The 23,421-nt window shown below is 65.1% G+C and overlaps 2 protein-coding genes across 2 annotated transcripts; both read right to left on the bottom strand.

Annotated features, from left to right (window-relative positions):
* Nucleotides 1-3,979: 3,979 nt before the first annotated feature.
* On the bottom strand, nucleotides 3,980-12,253 carry LOC134431245 (25-hydroxyvitamin D-1 alpha hydroxylase, mitochondrial-like). The gene is given in 13 exon segments (XM_063179230.1): nucleotides 3,980-4,093; nucleotides 4,183-4,280; nucleotides 4,356-4,455; nucleotides 4,554-4,635; nucleotides 5,788-5,877; nucleotides 5,917-5,993; nucleotides 6,063-6,220; nucleotides 6,858-7,097; nucleotides 8,344-8,540; nucleotides 10,841-10,912; nucleotides 10,914-11,002; nucleotides 11,005-11,034; nucleotides 12,020-12,253. Coding segments are annotated over 13 exon segments (1,581 nt in total).
* A 1,979-nt stretch (nucleotides 12,254-14,232) lies between these two features.
* LOC134431275 (tRNA (guanine-N(7)-)-methyltransferase-like) lies at nucleotides 14,233-23,421 on the bottom strand. The gene is given in 8 exon segments (XM_063179255.1): nucleotides 14,233-14,361; nucleotides 16,147-16,248; nucleotides 18,420-18,533; nucleotides 20,711-20,821; nucleotides 20,823-20,896; nucleotides 22,820-22,895; nucleotides 22,897-22,951; nucleotides 23,315-23,421. Coding segments are annotated over 8 exon segments (768 nt in total).

Raw genomic sequence — 23,421 nt, 5'->3', positions numbered from 1 at the left:
TACACCTCCAACCCCCCCAGACCCATTTTGGGGGGCAGGGGGACACCTCCAACCCCCCCCCAGACCCATTTTGGGGGGCACGGGGACACCTCCAACCCCCCCAGACCCATTTTGGGGGGCACGGGGACACCTCCCCCCCCCCGCTGTCACCACGGGGGTGTCACCGTGTCCCCCCCCCCAATAAACACACACCACTGACCTCGGCTCGGGCTCATTCTGGGGGGGCCCCCAGGCAGCAGGGACCCCCCCCCAGTGACACAGGGTGAGGGGGGCACTGCCCGCACCCCGTTATTGGCTGGGAAATGGGGAACCCCAAAAAGTGACACCCCCCAATGCAGGCCCCTGTGGGGGGGGGGGCACCCCTCAGACCCCCCCACAGGCACCAGTGGGAGGGGCCCAGGGGGCGTTTTTGGGGCGTTTTTGGGGGCGTTTTTGGGGGTGTTTTGGGGGGGCAGTTCTGGGGGGCGTTTTTGGGGGCAGTTTTGGGGGTGTTTTTGGGGGGTGTTTTTGGGGGGCAGTTTTGGGGGGTGTTTTTGGGGGGTGTTTTTGGGGGGCAGTTTTGGGGGGTGTTTTTGGGGGGTGTTTTTGGGGGGTGTTTTTGGGGGGTGTTTTTGGGGGCGTTTTTGGGGGGTGTTTTGGTGATGTTTTTGGGGGGTGTTTTTGGGGGGCAGTTTTGGGGGTGTTTTTGGGGGGTGTTTTTGGGGGCGTTTTTGGGGTGTTTTTGGGGGGTGTTTTTGGGGGGTGTTTTTGGGGGGCAGTTTTGGGGGGTGTTTTTGGGGGTGTTTTTGGGGGGTGTTTTTGGGGGTGTTTTTGGGGGGCAGTTTTGGGGGGTGTTTTTTGGGGCGTTTTTGGGGGGTGTTTTTGGGAGTGTTTTTGGGGGTGTTTTGGTGGTGTTTTTGGGGGTGTTTTTGGGGGGTGTTTTTTGGGGGTGTTTTTTGGGGGGTGTTTTTGGGGGGCGTTTTTTGGGGGTGTTTTTGGGGGCGTTTTTGGGGGGTGTTTATGGGGGTGTTTTTGGGGTTGTTTTTGGGGGTGTTTTTGGGGGTGTTTTTGGGGGGTGTTTTTGGGGTTGTTTTTTGGGGTGTTTTTGGGGGTGTTTTTGGGGGGCGTTTTTGGGGTTGTTTTTGGGGTATTTTTGGGGGTGTTTTTGGGGGCGTTTTTGGGGGTTGTTTTTGGGGGGTGTTTTTGGGGGCGTTTTTGGGGGTGTTTTGGTGGTGTTTTTGGGGGGTGTTTTTGGGGGTGTTTTTGGGAGTGTTTTTGGGGGGCAGTTTTGGGGGGTGTTTTTTGGGGCGTTTTTGGGGGGTGTTTTTGGGGGTGTTTTTGGGAGTGTTTTTGGGGGGCAGTTTTGGGGGTGTTTTTGGGGGTGTCACCCCACGATTGCAGCACACCTCTCTGAGGGTCCTGGGGATGTTCAGGGGGATATTTTGGGGAGGGGGGGGTCACACCCCCACACACACAGGTACCGGTGCCCCAAGGGACGGGCTGAGGGTCAGCAGGGACAGGGAGGGGACAGGGGACAGGGCAGGACACTCAGGGACATGTTGGGGGGTGGCACCGCTGTGACCCCTCCCCAAGGGGGTGCAGAACTCCGGGGGGGGATGGGGAGGTGCCACACTGTCCCCCCCCGGTGTCCCCAGTGGTCACACACAGAGCGTCCCCCGGAATGTCCCCAGTGCCAACTTTTGTGTCCCCTGCCCTGGTGCCCCCACATGTCCCCTGGAGTGTCCTCGGTCCCAGCCCTGGTGTCCCCTCCCCTGCCCCATCAGGACCCCCAGTGCCCCCCGTGCTCACCCGTGCCCCCCATCCCTGCTCTAGGACCCAAGTTTTCCCTGGCACCACAAAACCGCTCTGGGACCCCCACCCCACCCCTGGCACCCCCACCCCATCCCTGGCACCCCGTTCCCAGTGCCCCGGGGCAGTCCAGGCTCGCACCAGCCGATGTTGGGGTGCCCGAGCAGAGCCGCCCCCGCAGATGCTGGGGGGCACCCCGAACCCCCCTGTGGGCACTGCCCGTTCCCGGTGCCACGCGGTGCCCGCGGAGCCGCTCGCGGGAGCTGCCTGTGCCCGGCTTGGCCACGGGCTCGTGCTGTGCCACCCTGGGCGGGGGCACGGAGCCCCAGTGCCCCCTCCCTGGCTCCGGGCATCCCAGTGCCCCCCACCGCCCAGCCCAGCCCCCCGAATTCCCCCTCTCTCCTCCGGTGACCCCCAGTGCCCAGGTGAGCTCAGGGTGCCCAGGTGAGCTCAGGGTGTCCAGGTGAGCTCAGGGTGCCCAAGTGAGCCCGAGGGTGCCCAGATGATTCGGGGTGCCCAGGTAACCTTGGGAAGTGCCTAAGTGAGCTCAGCGCTGCCCAGGTGAACTCAGGGTGCCCAGGTGAGCTCAGGGGTGGTGCCCAGGTGAGCTCAGGGGTGGTGCCCAGGTGAGCCCAGCACTGCCAGGGTGAGCTTGGGGGTGCCCAGGTGAGCTCAGCGTGCCCAGGTGAGCTCAGGGGTGCCCAGGTGACCTCAGGAATGCCCAGGTGAGCTCAGGAGTGCCCAGGTGAGCTTGGGGGTGTGCCCAGGTGAGCCCCGTGCCAATCTCCAGCCCGAGGGATCCCCCCCGCACTGGGGGAGGGGTGTCCCGGCCCGGGGGGGGAGGGGTGTCCCCGGCCCGGGGGGGTCACCACGCTCGGCTGCCCCAGGGTCCCCTCGAGGGTCCAGAGTCCCCTGTGCTGACGTCAGCGCCCCCCCCACCTGCGACATTGAGCCCCCCCCCCACCCAGCGAGGGTGGCACCGACCGGGTTAAACCCCACAGGGGGTCCCGACACCCCCAACACCCCCCGTGGGCACCGTGACGTGTCCGGGGCTCCCTGTGTGCCCCCCCCGCGGTGCCACCTCAGCCCCGGGCACACCTGGGCAGGGCGGGGCATGGGGGGAGGGGAGGGGAGAGCGGAGCTGCAAAACCCCAAAATGCCACAACCCCAAAATGCCACAACCCCAAAATGCCAAAACCCCAAAATTGCCACAACCCCAAAATGCCAAAACCCCAAAATTGCCACAACCCCAAAATGCCAAAACCCCAAAATTGCTTTATTTGCTAATAAATAAACCTGACCCCCCCCCCCCGGGGGGACACCTTGGGGACAAGGCCACCAGCAGGGAGTCACCCCCATAGGGTTGGGGACACCACAGGGTTCAAGGCCACCACCACAGAGTCACCCCCATAGGGCTGGGGACACCACAGGGTTCAAGGCCACCAGCAGGGAGTCACCCCCATGGGCTTGGGGACACCACAGGGTCAAGGCCACCACCACAGAGTCACCCCCATGGGGTTGGGGACACCCTGGGGGACAAGGCCACCAGCAGGGAGTCATGGCCACCACCAAGGCTGTGGTTCCCACGGGGTTGGGGACACACTGGGGACAAGGCCAGCACAGGGTGTGTGACACTGCCAGAGCCAGCAGCGCCATGGGCTGCTGCCACCACAGCCAATGTCACCGAGGGGGTCAGGGCCACCTCTGGCGGGCTGGGGTCACACACAGGGACGGGGCTGGGATGACACTGGGGACACTGAGGTGTCAAGGCAACCACTGGGGTCGGTGCCATCGCTGGTGGTGAAGTCACCGCTGGGGTCAAGGTCACCCTGGTGTCCCCAATGTCCCTGGTGTCCCCTGTGTCCCCATGTATCTCCAGAGTCTTTGGTGTCCCCAATGTCCCTGGTGTCCCTGGTGTCTCAATGTCTCCAGAGTCTCTGATGTCCTCTGTCCCTGGTGTCCCAGGTGTCCCCAGTGTCCTCAGTGTCCCCAGTGTCCCCATGTATCTCCGGTGTCCCAGGTGTCCCCAGTGTCCCCATGTATCTCCAGAGTCCCTGGTGTCCCCAGTGTCCCCATGTATCTCGAGTCCCTGGTGTCTCCAGTGGCCTCATGTCCCCGTGTCCCTGGTGTCCCCACGTCCCCAGTGTCCCCATGTATCTGCAGTGTCCCCAGTGTCCCCATGTCCCCGGTGTCACCTCTCGAGGAAGCGCAGGCTGATGGGGGCCCCGGGGGCCAGCAGGGTTCGGGTCATGGGGCGCACGCGCCCCCCCCCGGGCTCCGGCCGCACCTCGAAGCGCAGCAGGATCTGGGGGACAGCAGGGACAGTGAGTGACCCCGTGGGGACACCGTGGGGACACCGTGGGGACAGGGGACACGGGGACACGGGACACCCACCTGTGCCAGCGCCATGTGCAGCTGCAGCTCGGCCAGGCGGCGCCCGACGCAGCTGCGAGGGCCGAGGCCGAAGGGCAGGGAGGCAAAGGGGTGCCTGGGGCCGGGGGTGTCCCCGGGGGTGTCCCCAGAGGTGTCCCCAGAGGTGTCCCCAGAGGTGTCCCCAGTGTCCCCGCTGTCCCCGTGCCGCAGCCAGCGCTCCGGGCGGAAGGCGTCGGGCGCGGGGAAGTAGCGGCTGTCACGGGATGTGGCGTAATGGCACAGGGTGATGAGGGTCTGCGGGGACACGGGGTCAGTGGGGACACCCCGGGGACACCCTGGGGACACCCCGGGGACACGGGAGCCCCGGGCTGCGGGGTGTCCCCCTGGCTCACCTGGCGTGGCACCAGGTAGTCACCGACGCGGATGTCACACTCGGGGACAACGCGGGCATTGGCCGGGATGACGGGGTACAGCCTGGGGGGGACAGCTGGTGTCACCTCCCTGTCCCTGACCTCCTCCTGTCCCCACCTTCATCCTCATCCTCATCCTCGTCTTCATCCCTTCATTGTCCCATCCTCATCCCCGCCCTGTCCTCCTCCTTGTCCCCATCCCTGTCCCCATTTTGTCCCCAAACCCATCCTGTCCCATCCCCATTCCTGTTCTGTCCCTGTCCCCATCTTTATCCACATCCCTGTCCCATTCCCATCTGTGTCCCTCACCCCTGGCCATGTCCCCATGTCCCCATTTCCGTGTCCCCATCCCTGTATCCGTGTTCCTGTCCCCATATCCCAATCCCTGTCCCCCTGTCCCCATGTCCCCATTCCACTGTCCCCTGTCCCCATTCCCACTGTCCCCATGTCCCGGTGTCCCCATCCCTGTGTCCCTCTGTGTTCCTGTCCCCCAATCCCTTTCCCCACGTCCCTCTCCCCATGTCCCAAGTCCTTTCCATGTCCCATCACTGTCCCCATGTCCCCATCCCCATGTCCCTGTGTCCCCATGTCCCCATCCCTGTGTCCCTCTGTGTTCCCGTCCCCATATCCCAATCTGTCTCCCCATGTCCCCATTGCCATTGTCCCCATTTCTGGATCCCCATGTCCCTGTGTCCATGTTCCTGTCCCCATGTCCCCATTCCCATTGTCCCTATGTCTCTGTGTCCCCATTTCTGTGTCCCCATCCCTGTGTCTGTCCTTGTTCCTGTCCCCATATCCCAATTCCTCTCCCCATGTCCCCATTGCCATTGTCCCCATGTCCCATCACTGTCCCCATGTTCCCACGGCCGTGTCCCTGTGTCCATGTTCCTGCCCCCATGTCCCATCACTGCCTCCATGTCCCAATCCCTCTCCCCCAGTCCCCATGTCCCCATTCCCATTGTCCCCATGTCCCTGTGTCCCCATGTCCCTGTGTCCCTCTGTGTTCCTGTCCCCATTTCCCAATCCCTCTCCCCATGTCCCCATCCCCACATCCCATCACTGTCCCCAAGTCCCATCAGTGTCCCCATGTCCCCAGCCCCGTGTCCCTGTGGCCATGTTCCTGCTCCCATGTCCCATCACTGCCCCATGTCCCATCAGTGTCCCATCACTGTCCCCATGTCCCATCACTGTCCCCATGTCCCCGTGTCCCTGTCACCTGAGGGTCTCCTTCACCACCGCCCGCAGCAGTGGCAGCCGTCCCAGCGCGGCGGCGGTGGCAGCAGCAGTGGCACGCTCGGTGGTGGCACTGTCACTGTCACTGCCGTTGGTGGCAGTGGCAGCGAGCAGCTGGCGGTGCAGGGCCGCCTGCGCCCCCGGGTTCCGTGCCAGCTCGTACAGGCTCCACGCCAGCGTGCTGGCCACCTGGGGACACGCGGTGACATCAGCGGGGCCCGCGGTGACAGCGGGGACACCGCGGTGCCACCTCCTCACCGTGTCCACCCCGGCCAGCAGCAGCTCGGTGACGTTCCCGTAGATGCTGGTGACGGGGACGCGCTCCCGGGCCAGCAGGTCGGTGACACACGTGTCCCCCTCGGCCAGCGGCCCCCGCGCTGCCACCGCGGCCACGCGCCGGTCCACATGTCCCTTGGCTGGGGACAACAACGGCCCTCAGTGCCGTCAGTGCCACCGTGGCCACGCGTTGTCACCAAGTCCCCATCGGTGTCACCAGGGCCACAGTGGCCATGCATTGTCACCAAGTCCCCATCGGTGTCACCAGGGCCACGTGCCATCATGGGACATCCTTGTGACCCCACGGGGTGTGTCTGTGTCCCTTGGATGTCCCCATGTCCCCTGTGTCCCCTCACCACAGCCCTGGGATGACCCGCTGTGTCCCCATGTCCCCTCAGCTGAAGGCCAGCAGGAATGTCCCCATGTTCCCATGGCCATGGGACATCCCCAAATCCCACTGGGATGTCCCCATGTCCCCATGGGAGGTCACCACGGTGTCCCCCCCTGTCCCCTTGGCTGAAGGTGATCAGGAGTGTCCCCATGTCCCCATGGCTGTGGGACATCTCCATATCCCTCTGGGATGTCCCCGTGTCCCCGTTATGATGTCCCCATGTCCCCATGGGATGTCCTGGTGTCCCCCATGGGATGGCCCCATGTTCCTATGGGAGGTCACCACGGTGTCCCCCGTGTCCCTGTGTCCCCATGTGAGGTCTCCCCATGTCCCCATGGAGGTCACCACAATGTCCCCCCTGTCCCCCGTGTCCCCCTGTCCCTCACCGAAGGCGAAGAGCTGGTCCCAGGCGTGGCAGAAGGCGTCCCAGGGCGCGGGGACGAGGCGCAGGAGGGGACGTGGCAGTGCCATTGTCACCAGGGTCAGCGCCAGCACCGCCCCCACGCTCTGCAGCACGGCCTCGGTGTCACCGCTGTCCCCCGCTGTCCCCAGGGTCCCCAAGGCAGCCCAGGCGGGAGGAGAACAGCACCCAGGAGATGGCTGTGGGACAGGGGACATTGGGGACACTGGGACAGGGGACATTGGGGACACTGGGACAGGGAGACATGGGGACACCAGGGACATGGGGACTTGGGATACTGGGGACATGAGACATGGGGACACTGGGACAGAGGAACATGGGGACACTGGGACATGGGGACATGGGACATGGGGACACTGGGACAGAGGAACATGGGGACACTGGGACAATGGGGACATTGGGGACACTGGGACAATGGGGACATTGGGACATGGGGACACTGGGACATGGGGACCCTGGGGACATTGGGATGTGGGGACACTGAGGGGGATCCGAGAGTCCCTGGGGACACCGGGGGACAGAAGTGCCCTGGAGCCTTGTGGGACACAGGGAGCACCATGGGGGGACCTGGGGACCCCCTGGGGGTGGGAGGAGACCTGGGGTGCCCATGGGGGGTACGGGGGGGTCCCCGTGGGGGTCCCAGCTCTTTAGGACTCCCCATCCCTTTTGGGGTGCCCCATCCCCTTTGGGGTTCCCCAATCTTTTCAGGATCCCCCATCTCTTTCGGAATTTCCCCTCTCCCTTTTTTAGGGTGCCCCCTTCCCTTTTTGAGGTTCCTCAACCACATTTCAGGGTTCCCCATCCCCTTTTGGTGTTCCCCATCCCCATTTCGAGGTCCCCATCCCCATTTCAGGCTCTCCCCTCCCCATTTCAGGCTCCCCCTCCCCATTTCGGGTTTCCCCTCCCCATTTCGGGCTCCCCCTCCCCATTTCGGGGTTCCCCCTCCCATTTGGGGTCCCTCTCCCCATTTCGAGCTCCCTCCTCCCCCATTTGGGTCCCCCATCCCCATTTGGTGTTCCCCTCTCCATTTCGGGATTCCCCCTCCCCATTTCGGGATTCCCCCCTCCCCATTTCGGGATTCCCCCCTCCCCATTTCGGGTTTCCCATCCCCATTTGGGGTCCTCCTCCCATTTCGGGCTCCCCTCTCCCCATTTCACGTTCCCCCCTCCCCATTTCGAGCTCCCTCCTCCCTATTTCGGGTCCCTCTCCCCATTTGGGGTCCCCCATGCCCATTTGGTGTTCCCCTCCCCATTTCGGGGTTCCCCCTCCCCATTTCGGGGTCCCTCTCCCCATTTCGCGTTCCCCCATCCCCATTTCGCGTTCCCCCCTCCCCATTTGGGGTCCCCCATCCCCATTTGTTGTTCCCCTCCCCATTTCGGGGTTTCCCATCCCCATTTGGTGTTCCCCCCCTCCCGTGTCTCCACCCATTCAACCAGTTCGGTCCCGCTCACCCTCGAGCCCGAACCGGTTGAATTCGGTGCCGATGTCGCGCACGAGCCCCCGGGGGTGGCGCCGCCGCAGCCGCCGCAGCCGCGCCACGAGCTCGGTCACGGCCGCGGCCACCGGGAGCGCGAAGGCCTCGGCAGCGCCCGGGCGGAGCAGGGCCCGGGCCAGGAGCCGCCGGGAGCCGCGCCACGCGTCACCCTCCCTGGGGACATTGGGGACAGTCAGGGGGACAGCGGGGACACAGAGGGATAGGGGACAGGGACAGCGACAGGAGCCGCGCCACGCGTCACCCTCCCTGGGGGCAGGGACAGAATCAGGGGGACACGGGGGACAAGGGACGGCATCAGGAGCCGCGCCACGCATCGCCCCTCCCTGGGGACATTGGGGACAGAGTCAGGGGGACAGCGGGGACAGAGTCTGGGGGACAGGGACAGAGTCATAGGGACATGGGGACAGGGACAGAGTCTGGGGGACAGGGACAGAGTCATAGGGACATGGGGACAGCGGGGACAGGGACAACGTCAGGACCCGCCGGGAGCCGCGCCACGCATCGCCCTCTCTGGGGACACTGGGGACAGAGTCACGGGGACAGGGGACACAGGGGGGGCACAGGGGGGCACAGGGACAGCGTCACAGAGAAGAGGGACAGGATGGGGACATGGGGGACAGGGAGACAAGGACAGGATGGGGACAAAGGGACAGGGACAATGTCAGGGAAGACAGGAGGACACGGGGGACGGGGGGACAGGGACAGAGATGGGGGGACAGGGGGATGGGGACAGGATGGGGACAGCGACAGGGGAACAGGGACAGTGTCATGGGGACAGGGGGGACAGGATGGGGACAAGGGGGGACAGGGACAAAGTCAGGGGGACAAGGGGGACAGGATGGGGACAAGGGGGACAGGGACAAAGTCAGGGGGACAGAGGGGATGGAGGACATGGTACAGGATGGGACACGGGGGGACAAGGGACAGCGTCAGGGGGACAAAGGGAACAGGGGGGACAGGGGGACATGGCAACAGGATGGGGATGGAAAGGACAAGGGACGTGGCACAGGATGGGACATGGGGGGACAAGGGACAGCGTCAGGGGGACATGGGGGACACAGGGCACGGGGACAGAGTCACGGGACAGGGGGGACAGGGGACAGGATGGGGACATGGGGGACATGAGGATGTGTGTGGGGCACATGGGGGACACAGAGGACATGGCATAGGATGGGACATAAGGGACACGGCACAGGAGGGGACATGAGGACGTGTGGGGAACATGGGGACACAGACGACATGGCTGGGGCATAGGGACACGGGTGACACCGGGCACGGAGGGGACACGGGGACGTGGGAACACGCGGGAAGAGGGGGGACAGGGACACGGGGGATGGGGATGGGGACAGGGGTGAAGGACAGGGACACGGCAGGGACAGAGAACGGGACACAGGGGGGACATGGGCAGGACACGGGGACCACGCGGGGAACACAGGTGGGACACGAGGCACACAAGGGACACAGGGGGACACAGAGGGGGCACAAATGGGACACAGAGGGGACAGAGAGGGGACACAGGTAGGACATGGGGACACAGGTGACAAAAGCAGGACACGGGCAGGACACAGGTGGGACACAGACGACAAAGGCAGGACACAGGGGACACAAATGGGACACAGGTGGGACACAGGTGACACACAGGTGACACACAGGGGACACACAGGTGACACACAGGTGACACAGCTCCCCCCCCGCAGGTGTCACCGGGGCACCCGTGAGAGCCCCCGGGCCCCGTTCCCGTGCTGGGTCCGGCGGGGGGGGTTCGGGGGGTTCGGGGTCCCTCCCCCGGCCCACGCGGGGCTGGGCCCCCCCCGGGCACTTACTCACATCCGGGGGGGGCAGGGGGGGAGGGGGCGCTGAATCACGCCTGAGTCACCCCCGGGCCCCCCCCGCACCCCACGGGCCCTTCCCGGAACGGGCGGGGGGGGAGCCCCGGTGGGGGCACGGACACCCCCAGGCCCAGAGAGCCCGGGGGGACCCCCCCAGATCCCACAGGGAGCTCCCAACGCCCCCCTCCCCAGATCCCACAGGGAGCCCCCGACCCCTCCAAATCGCACAGGGAGCCCCGACCCCTCCCCAGATCCCACAGGGAGCCCCCCGACCCCTCCAAATCCCACAGGGAGCCCCGACCCCTCCCCAAATCCCACAGGGAGCCCCCGACCCCTCCCCAAATCCCACAGGGAGCCCCCAACCCCTCCAAATCCCACAGAGAGCCCCCAACCCCTCCCCAGATCCCACAGGGAGCCCCCAACCCCTCCAAATCCCACAGGGAGCCCCGACCCCTCCCCAGATCGCACAGGGAGCCCCGACCCCCAACCCAGCCCAAAGCCTCCCCCCTCCCGGGCCCAGGGACAAATCCCCAAATCCCCGCTAAGTTTCCCCCAAGTTTCCCCCCAATTTTTCCCAAATCCACCCCAATTTCCCGCCGAGTTCGCCCCAGTCGCGGCACTCACAGGGTCAGGAGCCCCCCCGGTGCCCCCCGCAGCTCCCGGTGCTGTTTCCAGGGGCAGCTGAGGGCGCGCCGGGGGCTCGGGGCCCTCCTGCCGCAGCACCTGGGCCACGAGCGCGGGCTCGGCCACGTGAACCGTGAGCACCGGCCCGAAGCGGGCCCCGCCACAACCGGGCCGAACCGGGAGCGCCCGTGCACCTGCGGGGACGCGAGGGGTTACACGGGAACGGACCGGACCGGGTGGAGACACGGGGCGTTACACCGGGCCGAACCGGGACCGGGCATGGACCGGGTGGGGGACACAGTGGGTCACACCGGACCGAACCGGGACCGGCCTAAACCGAGAATCGGGCATGAACCGGAGACGGGAGCGACATGAAGGAGTCACACCGGGCCGAACCGGGACCGGGACGGGGGGCGGGGAGGACATGGAGGAGTCACACCGCGACCGAACCGGGACCGGCACCGGGGGATTCACAGCGGATCAAACCAGGACCGGGCAGGTACCAGGTGGGGACACAGTGCGGGGATCACACCGGCCCGAATCGGGACCGGGTATGGACCAGGAGCGGGCATGAACCGGTAAGGGGGCATCGGAGTCACCGAGTGTCACTGGGGATCACACCGAGGGTCACAACGGGGGACACCGGGGGTCACACCGGGCGCGGGCGGTGCCCGGGGCTGCTCAGGGGGACGCGGGGACACGGGCAGGTCCTGGTTGTCCCGGCCCTGCTGTCACACTGTCCCTGTCCCTCTGTGCCCCCCCGGGGCTGGCCCCGTCCCCGTCCCCGCTGTCCTCCCCGAGCCGGGGCTGCTCTGGCCGTGCCCAGCTCGGGGTCCCAGCGCCACCCCCGCGAGTCCCGGGGGCACCTCGGGGTGTCCCGACCCCACCCAGCCCCGGGGACAGAGATCCGAGTCCCCTGTCCCGTGTCCCCCCCGGGTGGGAGGACCGCGCTCCCCCCCCGTCCCCTCGGACACTCGCGCTGGTGGCTCTGATGTCCCCCCAGCCAGGACGGTGTCACCAGGCTGCTGTCCCCGGCTCTCGCTGGGTCCCCCCATCTCCTCCAACCCCTGTCCCCAATCTGGGGGGCTCTGTCCCCCCCAGGCTCCGAAGCAGCGGCAATGGGCCCCCCCCGCCTCCTCCTCCCCCGGGGGTCTCGGGGGGAGCCCCCACCCCATTCACCTGCATCTCGTGCAGCCTCCGCACGCCGCCCCGGCACAGCAGCTCGAAGATGAAGGCGGCGGAGCTCGGTCCGGGCATCTCGGCCAGGCCCCGGGGCCGGGAGGGCTCCGGGGGGCTCCGGGAGGGCGGGGAGGGGGCGGCGGGGACCGGAGGGGCTCGGGGGGGGAGCCCCGGCTCGGGCGGGGAGCGGGACAGGAGCGCGGCCCGGGCGGGCAGGCGGAGACCGGGGGACATGGCGGGGACACCGCCGGGGCTCGGGGGACACCGGGGACACCGGGGACACCACCGGGAGGGCGCTGCCGGACCCGGCGGGGCTCGGGGGGAACCGGGAGGGATCCGGGAGGGCTCGGAGGGACCGGGGGATCACAGCGGGGTTCGGGGGGGCCGCGGGGCCGAGCCTCGACTGCGGGGGGGGCCCCGGGCCGGGCTTTTATAGCGCCCACGTGCAGCCGGGCAGGCCACGCCCCCTCCGCGGAAGCCACGCCCCCCAGCACAAACCACGCCCCACAACGCCAAATTGGGATTCACGCCCCGCCCTAAATAGCTAAGCCACGCCCCCAAGGTGGCTGATTTGCATAGCGAGGCCTTCTGGCCAATCAGCGCGCGGCGGGCGTGGCTGCGTGGCCCCGCCCCCAAGGCGCGCACACGCGAGGGCAGAACGGGGGGCGCGCACGGACCCGAGACCCCAAAACCTCGGGGACAGCCCTGGCACCCCAAATTCCCCCGTGACACCCCCAGAACCCCAAACCTCCGGTGATCCCAGGCACCCCAAACCCCTGTGAACACCCCCAGCCCCCCCAAATCCCCTGTGACACCCCCAGCAACCCCGGTCACAACCCCAAAATCCCCCCGGTGACACCCCCAGATTCCCCTGTGACACCCCCGGGACCCCCCGGTGGCACCCCCAGAACGCCAAACCAACCCTCAGTGACGCCCCCAGCAACCCCGGTGACACCCTCAGAACCCAAAAAATCTCCCCGGTGGCACCCTCGGCACCCCAAACCCCCGGTGACATCCCCAGAACCCCCTCGGGGACACCCCCAGCACCCTCCGGTGATGAGCCTGGCACCCTAAACCCCCTCGGTAACACCCCTAGAACCCTAAAATCCTTCACTGACGCCCCTGGCACCCCAAACTCGGCCAGTGACACCCCAAACCCTTTCGGTGACACTCCCAGAACCCCAAAATCGCTCCGGTGACATCCCCAAAGCGCCCTGGTGGCACCCCTGGCACCTCAAATTCCCCCGAGGACACCCCCAGAACCCCAAAATCGCTCCAGTGACACCGTCGGCGACACCCCTAAACCCCACCCGGTGACACCCCCAGAACCCCAGAACCCCCGGTGACATCCCCGAGCCTGCAGTGTCACCCCCTGCGACCCCGAATTCCCCGGTGACACCCCCAGAACCCCCTGCTGGTGCCCCTGGCACCCCAACCTCGGCCAGCGACACCGCCCAAACCCTCTCGGTGACACCCCCAGAACTCCAAAATCCCCCCGGTGACACCCAAATCCCCCCGGTGACACGGGCGGCACCCCAAACCCCACCGGGTGACACCCCTGGCATCCCCCAGGGACATCCCTGGCAGCCCAAAACCCCGGAGACACCCCCAGAACCCCCCGGGGACACCCCCAGAACCCCCTGCTGGTGCCCCTGGCACCCCAACCTCGGCCAGCGACTCCCCCCAAACCCTCTCGGTGACACCCCCAGAACTCCAAAATCCCCCCGGTGACACGGGCGGCACCCCAAGCCCCACCGGGTGACACCCCTGGCATCCCCCAGGGACATCCCCGGCAGCCCAAAACCCCGGGGACACCCCCAGAACCGCCCCGGTGACACCCCGGGATGTTTTGGGGGGTCGGGGGGGTTGCCGGTTCCCGCCGGTGGAAGCGGAAGGGACCCGCCCGGTGTCCCCCGCTCCCGGTCCATCCCCGGTAACACCGGTCCGGTCCCGGGGGGCGCTCACGGCTCCCCCCACTTCCCGCCCCCCCATTCCCCGTAATTCCCGCCCGGCCCCACCGGGAACCCCCGGGAAGCCCCCGGTGTGCGCGGGGGGGGGGGGGGGGGGCGGCACCGCCAGCCCGGGGCTTTCTGCGATGGGGAAACTGAGGCAGGAACGGGCGCCAGGCCCCGTTCCCGGCACCGGGACAACCCCGAGCAGCCTTGGGGACATTTTGTGACTTTATTACAAAACGGGGAGGGGGCGCGGGGGGGTCACGGCGCCGCCGCGGGGGGGTCGGGGCGGCGGCGGAACACGGCGGTGCTGGGGGGGCGCCCCGCCCGCCGCGCCCGCTGCCCCTCCTCGGTCACCGCCGGCAGCAGCGGCAGCAGCGGGTCCGCGGCCTGGACAGACGGACAGCGAGGGGACAGCGGGACAGAGGGACAGCGAGGGGACAGCGGGGACAGCGAGGGGACAGCGGGGACAGCGGGACAGCGAGGGGACAGTGAGGGGACAGCAGGGACAGCGAGGGGACAGCGGGGACAGAGGGACAGCGAGGGGACAGTGGGACAGCGGGGGGACAACGGGACAGCGAGGGGACAGAGGGACAGCGAGGTGACAACGGGACCGCAGGGACAGCGGAACAATCGGGCAGTGAGGGGACAGCGGGACAACACGGGAAGACCGGGACAGCGAGGGGACACCAGGACAGCGAAGGGACAGCGGGACATCGGGGACAGAGGGATAGCGGGACAGTCGGACAGCGAGGAGACAGTGAGGGGACAGCGAGGGGACAGCGGGACACCCAGTGGACACCAGGACACCGGGACAGCGAGGGGACGACGGGAGACCGGGGATACCGGGACAGCGGGACAGAGGGACAGCGGGGACGGTGAGGGGACAGCGAGGGGACAACGGGACAATGAGGGGACAACGGGACAGCGAGGGGACAGCGCGGAGAGCGGGGGAACAGTGGGACAGCGAGGGGACACCGGGACAGAGGGACAGCGGGGACAGCGAGGGGACACCGGGACAGAAGGACAGACGGACAGGGTCAGGGACACCGGGCACCTGCCCAGTGAGCCCCGCGCTGCCCCTGTGTGAGTGCCCGCTGTGCCCCGATGCCACCCGATAACCTCCAGCGCCACCCCAAAATTCCCCGTGTCATCCCTCAATCTCCAGTGCCACCCCAGTGCCCCCATGCCACCCCCAGTGCCACCTCAGCTCCCTCCAGTTCTCCCAGTTCAGTGCCCACCGTGCCCCCCAATTCCCCCCAGTGCCCCCAGTTCAGTGCCCCCAATTTCCCCCAGCTCTCCCAGTCACCTCAGTGCCCCCAGTTCCCCCAATTCCCCCCAGTGCCCCCCAGTTCTTCCACTGCCCCCCAGTTCAGTGCCCCCAGTTCCCCCAGTGCCCCCCAATTCCCCCCAGTGCCCCCCAGTTCAGTGTCCCCAGTGCCCCCCAATTCCCCCAGTGCCCCCCAATTCCCCCCAGTGCCCCCCAGTTCAGTTCTCCCAATTTCCCCCAGTTCCTCCCAGTACCCCCAATCACCCCAGTGCCCCCCAGTTCAGTGCCCCCGGTTCCCCCAATTCCCCCAGTGCCCCCCAGTTCAGTGCCCCCAGTGCCCCCCAATTCCCCCCAGTGCCCCCCAGTTCAGTGCCCCCAATTTCCCCCAGTTCCTCCCGGTGCCCCCGGTTCCCCCAATCACCCCAGTGCCCCCCAATTCCCACCCAGTGCCCCCCAGTTCTTCCACTGCCCCCCAGTTAATTCTCCCCAGTTCCCCCCAGTGCCCCCCAATTCCCCCCAGTGCCCCCCAGTTCATTCTCCCCAGTTCCCCCCAGTGCCCCCCAATTCCCCCCAGTGCCCCCCAGTTCAGTGCCCCCAATTTCCCCCAGTTCCTCCCGGTACCCCCAGCTCCCCCAATCACCCCAGTGCCCCCCAATTCCCACCCAGTGCCCCCCAGTTCTTCCACTGTCCCCCAGTTCAGTTCCCCCAGTGCCCCCCAATTCCCCCATTCCCCAGTGTCCCCACAGTCCCCCCAGTTCCCCCAGTACCCCCCAGTTCATTCCCCCAGTTCCCGAGTTCCCCCAGTGCCCCCCAATTCCCCCCAGTGCCCCCCAGTTCTTCCACTGCCCCCCAGTTCAGTTCTCCCAGTTCCCCCAGTGCCCCCCAGTTTCCCCAGTTGCCCTCACCAGCTGGGCGGGGGGCACGGGCTCGAACAGGGGGTGCTCCCCAAAATGCTGCAGCATCCACTGGTGCAGCTCGGGCACGTCCGTCACCGTGTACACCAGGCCCTGCACCCCAAAAATACAGTGTACCCCAAAAACCAGAGTGTACCCCAAAAATACAGCGTACACCAGGCCCTGCACCCCAAAAATACAGTGTACCCCAAAAACCAGAGTGTACCCCAAAAATACAGCGTACACCAGGCCCTGCACCCCGAAAACACAGCGTACCCCAAAAACCAGAGTGTACCCCAAAAATACAGCGTACACCAGGCCCTGCACCCCGAAAACTGAGTGTACCCCAAAACCACCGCATACACCAGGCCCTGCACCCCAAAAACTGAGTATACCCCAAAAACCAGAGTGTACCCCAAAAATACAGCGTACACCAGGCCCTGCACCCCGAATCACAGTGTACCCCAAAAAACAGAGTGTACCCCAAAAATACAGCGTACACCAGGCCCTGCACCCCAAAAACCACTGTGACACCCCAAAAACCAGAGTGTACCCCAAAAATACAGTGTACACCAGGCCCTACACCCCGAAAACACAGCGTACCCCAAAACCAGAATGTACCCCAAAAACACCGTGTACACCAGGCCCTGCACCCCAAAAACTGAGTGACACCCCAAAAATACAGTGTACACCAAGCCCTACACCCCAAAAACCAGAGTGTACCCCAAAACCAGAATGTACCCCAAAAACACCGTGTACACCAGGCCCTGCACCCCAAAAACTGAGTGACACCCCAAAACCACCGGGTACCAGGCCCTGCACCCCAAAAAATGAGTGTACCCCAAAAACACCGTGTACACCAGGCACTGCACCCCGAAAATACAGTGTACCCCAAAAACACCGTGTACACCAGGCACTGCACCCCGAAAATACAGTGTACCCCAAAAACACCGTGTACACCAGGCACTGCACCCCAAAAAATGAGTGTACCCCAAAAACACCGTGTACACCAGGCCCTGCACCCCAAAAAACACAGATACCCCAAAAACCAGAGTGTACCCCAAAACCAAACACTGTGTGCACCAGGCCCTGGGTACCCCAAAAACCACAGTGTACCCCAAAACCAGAATGTACCCCAAAAACACTGCATACACCAGGCCCTGCACCCCAAAAACCAGAGTCTACCCCAAAACCACCGTGTGCATCAGGCCCTGGCACCCCAAAAACCAGAAGGACACCCCAATATCCCCCCTGGGCCCTGGGGGGGCTCCAGGATCAGGGACACTGGAGGGGTTTTGGGGGGCTCAGGGGTGCTCAGGAGGTTTTGGGGGGCTCAGAGGGTTTTGGGGGGGCTCAGGAGGTGTTGGGGGGCTCAGAGGGTTTTGGGGCGGTTCTGGGGGATCTCAGGGGTTTTGGGGGGCTCAGGGGATTTCAGGGAACTTGGGGGGGGGCTCAGGAGGTTCTGGGGGATTTCATGGGGACTCGGGGTTTGGAGGGGGGCTCAGGAGGTTTTGGGGGGCTCAGAGGGTTTCAGGGGGGTTTAGGGGGTCTCAAGGTTGGGGTCTCAGAGGGGTCTCAGGGGTTTTGGGGGTCTCAGGAGGTTTTGGGGGGCTCAAGGGGTTTCAGGAGGTTCGGGGGGCTCTCAGGGTTGGGGGCTCAGAGGGGCCCAGGAGGTTTTGGGGTTTTCAGGGGGCTCAGGGGGTCCCAGGGGGTTCTGGGGGTCTCAGGGGGTTCTGGGGCTTTCAGGGGGTCTCAGGGGGTTTTAGGGGGTCTCAGGGGTTTTGGGGGGGGGTCTCAGGGGGTCCCAGGAGGTTCAGGAGATTTGGGGGGGGCTCAGGGGGGTCTCAGGGGGTTCTGGGTGTCTCAGAGGGTCTCAGGGGTTTGTGGGGGGGCTCAGGGCAGGGTCTCAGGGGGTCTCAGGGGATTTTGGGGGTCTCCGGTGGTTTTAGGGGGGTCTCAGGGGGTTCTGGGGGAGTTCAGGGGGGTCTCAGGGAGTCTCAGGAGGTTCAGGGGGTCTCAGGGTGTCTCAGGGGTTTTGGGAGGGGTCTCAGGGGGGGTCTCGGGGGGGGTCTGAGGTGGTTTTAGAGGGGTCTCAGGTGATTTCAGGGAGTCTCAGGGGTTTTGGGGGGGCTCTCAGGGGTTTTGGGGGGGTCTCAGGGCTCTCAGGGCTCTCTCAGGGGATTTTGGGGGGGGTCTCAGGTGATTTCAGGGGGTCTCAGGGCTCTCAGGGGTCTCTCAGGGTTTTGGGGGGCTCTCAGGGGTCTCTCTCAGGGTTTGGGGCTCACCCCGGGGCGCAGCACGAAGCCGTACTCGGCCAGCATGGCCGGGCTGATGATTCTCCACTTGTGCTTGGTGCGCTTGAAATGGGGGTCAGGGAAGAGGAAAAAGAGCTTGGAGAGCTGGGGGGGCACCAACGGGGGGGCAGCGTCAATGGGGGGGGGGGGGCAGCACCCCCTGGCACTGCCCCCAAACCCCACAGACCCCAAAACGCCCCCAGTGCCACCCCAAACCCCCCAGTGCCACCCAAAACGCCCCCAGTGCCACCCAAACCCCCAGTGCCACCCAAACCCCCAGTGCCACCCCACAACCCCCAGTGCCACCCCCAGTGCCACCCAAAACCCCCCCAGTGCCATCCATAATCCCCAGTGCCACCCCCAGTGCCACCCCACAACCCCCAGTGCCACCCCCAGTGCCACCTCAAAACACCCCAATGCCACCCAAAACCCCCCCAGTGCCACCCCAAACCCCCCAGTGCCACCTCAAAACACCCCAATGCCACCCAAAACCCCCCCAGTGCCACCCCATAACCCTCAGTGCCATCCCCAGTGCCACCCCACAACCCCCAGTGCCACCCCCAGTGCCACCCCACAACCCCCAGTGCCACCCCACAACCCCCAGTGCCATACCAAAACCCCCAGTGCCACCCCACAACCCCCAGTGCCACCCCCAGTGCCACCCAAAACCCCCCCAGTGCCCCCCATAATCCCCAGTTCCACCTCCAGTGCCACCCCACAACCCCCAGTGCCACCCCCAGTGCCACCCCATAACCCCCCAGTGCCATCCCCAGTGCCACCCCACAACCCTCAGTGCCCCCCATTTCCCCCCCAGAGGGGTCCTGGGGGGTCAGGGGGTGCTGGAGGTGTTTCAGGGGGTCCCAGGTGTCCCACAGGGCTCCGAGGGTTTGGGGGGGTCTCAGGGTGGGTTCACAAGACAGAAATTCCCAGCCCTGTTGGGTTTGGGGGGGTCTCAGGGGGGGTCTCAGAGCACCCAGAAATCCCAGGAAGCTTTGGGGGGGGGGGGGGTTCTGTGGGTTTGGGGTCTCTCAGGGTGGGTTCAGGGGACACAGAAATTTCAGGGAGCTTAGGAGGGGTGCTCTGGGTTTTGGGGGGCACAGAAACTCCAGCCCTGTTGGGTTTGTGGGTTCAGAGCACACAGGAACCCCAGCCCTGTTGGGTTTGTGGGTTCAGGGCACACAGGAACCCCAGGATTGTTGGGTTTGGGGTCTCAGAGTGGGTTCAGAGCACACAGAAACCCCAGGGACAGTTGGAGGTGCTGTGGGTTTGGGGTCTCTCAGGGTGGGTTCAGAGGACAGGAACCCCAGGATTGTTGGTTTGTGGGTTCAGAGCACACAGGAACCCCAGCCCTGTTGGGTTTGTGGATTCAGGGGACACAGGAACCCCAGCCCTGTTGGGTTTGTGGGTTCAGAGGACAGGAACCCCAGCCCTGTTGGGTTTGTGGGGTTCCTGGGGTTTCTAAAACCCCAGCCCTGTTGGGTTTGTGGGTTCAGAGCACACAGGAACCCCAGCCCTGTTGGGTTTGTGGGTTCAGAGCACACAGGAACCCCAGCCCTGTTGGGTTTGTGGGGTTCCTGGGGTTTCTAGAACCCCAGCCCTGTTGGGTTTGTGGATTCAGGGGACACAGGAACCCCAGCCCTGTTGGGTTTGTGGGTTCAGAGCACACAGGAACCCCAGCCCTGTTGGGTTTGTGGGTTCAGGGGACACAGAAACCCCAGCCCTGTTGGGTTTGTGGGGTTCCTGGGGTTTCTAAAACCCCAGCCCTGTTGGGTTTGTGGGTTCAGAGCACACAGGAACCCCAGCCCTGTTGGGTTTGTGGGTTCAGAGCACACAGGAACCCCAGCCCTGTTGGGTTTGTGGGTTCAGGGCACACAGGAACCCCAGCCCTGTTGGGTTTGTGGGTTCAGAGGACAGGAACCCCAGCCCTGTTGGGTTTGTGGGTTCAGAGGACAGGAACCCCAGCCCTGTTGGGTTTGTGGGTTCAGGGGACACAGGAACCCCAGCCCTGTTGGGTTTGTGGGTTCAGGGGACACAGGAACCCCAGCCCTGTTGGGTTTGTGGGGTTCCTGGGGTTTCTAGAACCCCAGCCCTGTTGGGTTTGTGGGTTCAGAGGACAGGAACCCCAGCCCTGTTGGGTTTGTGGGTTCAGAGCACACAGGAACCCCAGCCCTGTTGGGTTTGTGGGTTCAGGGCACACAGGAACCCCAGCCCTGTTGGGTTTGTGGGGTTCCTGGGGTTTCTAGAACCCCAGCACGGTGCGGTTTGAGCCCCCCAGCACCCACCTGGCCCCGCAGGAAGAAGTGGGGCAGGTGTTTCATGGCGTTGCCCCTCACACACGCCACGTTGCCGAAGCGGCCGGGCTGGGCCGCCCGCAGCGCCCGGATCCTGGCGCGGTGTGAACGCGGCCACCTTGGCCCGGAGCTCCAAACCCAGCGCCAGCGAGCGGGGAAAGAGCTCCGAGAGAGCCACTGGGGGCGGCAGAGAGAGAGAGAGAAACACGGTGTGTGAGAGGTGTGAGAGAGAAACACGGTGTGTGAGAGAGAAACACGGTGTGTGAGAGAAAAACACGGTGTGAGAGAGAGAAACACGGTGTGAGAGAGAGAAACCCGGTGTGAGAGAGAGAAACACGGTGTGAGAGAGAGAAACACGGTGTGAGAGAGAGAAACCCGGTGTGAGAGAGAGAAACCCGGTTGTGAGAGAGAGAGAAACACGGTGTGAGAGAGGGAGAGAAACACGGTGTGAGAGAGAGAAACACGGTGTGAGAGAGAGAGAGAAACACGGTGTGAGAGAGAAACACGGTGTGAGAGAGAGAGAGAAACACGGTGTGAGAGAGAAACACGGTGTGAGAGAGAGAGAGAAACACGGTGTGAGAGAGAAACACGGTGTGAGAGAGAGAGAGAAACACGGTGTGAGAGAGAGAAACCCGGTGTGAGAGAGAGAAACCCGGTGTGAGAGAGAGAGAAACACGGTGTGAGAGAGGGAGAGAAACACGGTGTGTGAGAGAGAAACCCGGTGTGAGAGAGAGAGAGAAACTCGGTGTGAGAGAGAGAAACACGGTCAGAGAGAGAGAGAGAGAACACGGTGAGAGAGAGAGAAACACGGTGTGAGAGAGAGAAACACGGTCAGAGAGAGAGAGAGAAACACGGTGAGAGAGAGAGAAACACGGTGTGAGAGAGAAACACGGTGTGAGAGAGAGAAACCCGGTGTGAGAGAGAGAAACCCGGTGAGAGAGAGAGAAACACGGTGTGAGAGAGAAACACGGTGTGAGAGAGAGAAACACGGTGTGAGAGAGAGAAGAGAAACACGGTGTGAGAGAGAGAAACACGGTGTGAGAGAGAGAAACCCGGTGAGAGAGAGAGAAACACGGTGTGAGAGAGAGAAACACGGTGTGAGAGAGAGAGAAAAACACGGTGTGAGAGAGAGAGAAACACGGTGTGAGAGAGAGAGAAACCCGGTGTGAGAGAGAGAAACACGGTGTGAGAGAGAGAGAAAAACACGGTGTGAGAGAGAGAGAAAAACACGGTGTGAGAGAGAGAGAGAAACACGGTGTGAGAGAGAGAAACACGGTGTGAGAGAGAGAGAAACACGGTGTGTGAGAGAGAAATACCCAGTGTGAGAGAGAGAGATCGGGAACAGCTCCGAGAGAGCCACTGGGGGCGGTAGAGGGAGAGAAAAACCCGGTGTGAGAGAAAAACCCGGTCAGAGAGAGAGAAACCCGGTGTGAGAGAGAGAGAAAAACCCGGTGTGTGAGAGAGAGAAACCCGGTCAGAGAGACAGAGAAAAACGCGGTGAGAGAGAGAGAGAAAAACACGGAGTGTGAGAGAGAGAGAGAGCCACGGTGAAAGAGACCGGGCAGGCAGAGAAAGAGACAGACAGACAGACAGACAGACAGAGAGCAACAGGAGAAAGAGAGAGAGACCCAGTCAGAAAGAGAGAGAGCCACGGTGAGAGACAGACAGACAGACAGACAGACAGACAGGACAGCACCAGGAGGGAGAGAGAGAGAGGGCCCCGGGAGAGCCCTTCCAGCACCTCCTGCCCCACCCGGCCCCTCCGTGCCCACCTCGCCCCCATCTGCCCCCCTCACCCCCGGATGCCCCCCAAGCTCACCCAGCAGCCCTCGGTGCCCATTCCCCAGCCCCTGGTTGCCCACCCAGCAGCCTGCAGCACCCCCGTGCCCGCCCGCAGCCCCTCGGTGCCCTCAGGCTCACACCCCCCTGTGCCCCCGTGCCCACCCACAGCCCTCCGTGCCCCCATGCCCACCCCCCCGTGCTTCTGTGCCCACCCAGCAGCCCCCCAAACCCCCCCGTGCCCACCCACAGTGCCCCCCGGGCTCACCCAGCAGCCCCCGGTGCCCCCCGTGCCCACCCCGGTGCCCCCCGGGCTCACACGAGCAGCCCCCCCGTAGCCGCACCCCACATCTGCGAACTCCACGCGGGCCGGGGGGGTCCCGGGAGGGGCCTCGGGGAGGGAAAAAGCTCGGGAACAGCGAGGCCCAGTCCATGTCCTGAGGGCGGGACGGGCTGCGGGCACCGGGGCACCGTCCACTGCCGGGCACCGGGACCGAGACTGCCCGGGAACCGGAGCGGGCACCGGGGGCTGTCACTGCCCGGAACCGGAGCGGGCACCGGGGCTGTCACTGCCCGGGAACCGGAGCGGGCACCGGGGCTGGTCACTGCCCGGGAACCGGAGGCGACACAAGGGCGGGATGTGGAAGGAGCGGGATCCAGCCCGGCGCTCCGGGGGGCAGCCAGGTGACCGGCGGGGCCATCACGGGGGTCCCGGGCTGGAGGGTCCCGCCGCGGGCTCTGGGGCGGTCCCGGGACCCCGGCGCGGGCGTTACCGGGGGAGGTTCCGGGGGGGTTCCCGGGGGTCCCCGCACTCACTAGCACAGGGTGTGGTCGGGCCAGCGGGTCGAGTGCGCGCGCTGCCGGTAGAAGCGTTTCTGTGGCGGCGCCGCCGCCTCCTCCTCCTTCTCCTCGGCCGCCGCCAT

This window comes from Melospiza melodia, chromosome 31, assembly GCF_035770615.1.
Source record: "Melospiza melodia melodia isolate bMelMel2 chromosome 31, bMelMel2.pri, whole genome shotgun sequence".
NCBI classification, from domain to species: Eukaryota; Metazoa; Chordata; class Aves; order Passeriformes; family Passerellidae; genus Melospiza; species Melospiza melodia.
The sequence above is the reverse complement of the archived record's forward strand: the minus strand, read 5'-3'. Positions and strand labels throughout refer to the sequence as shown.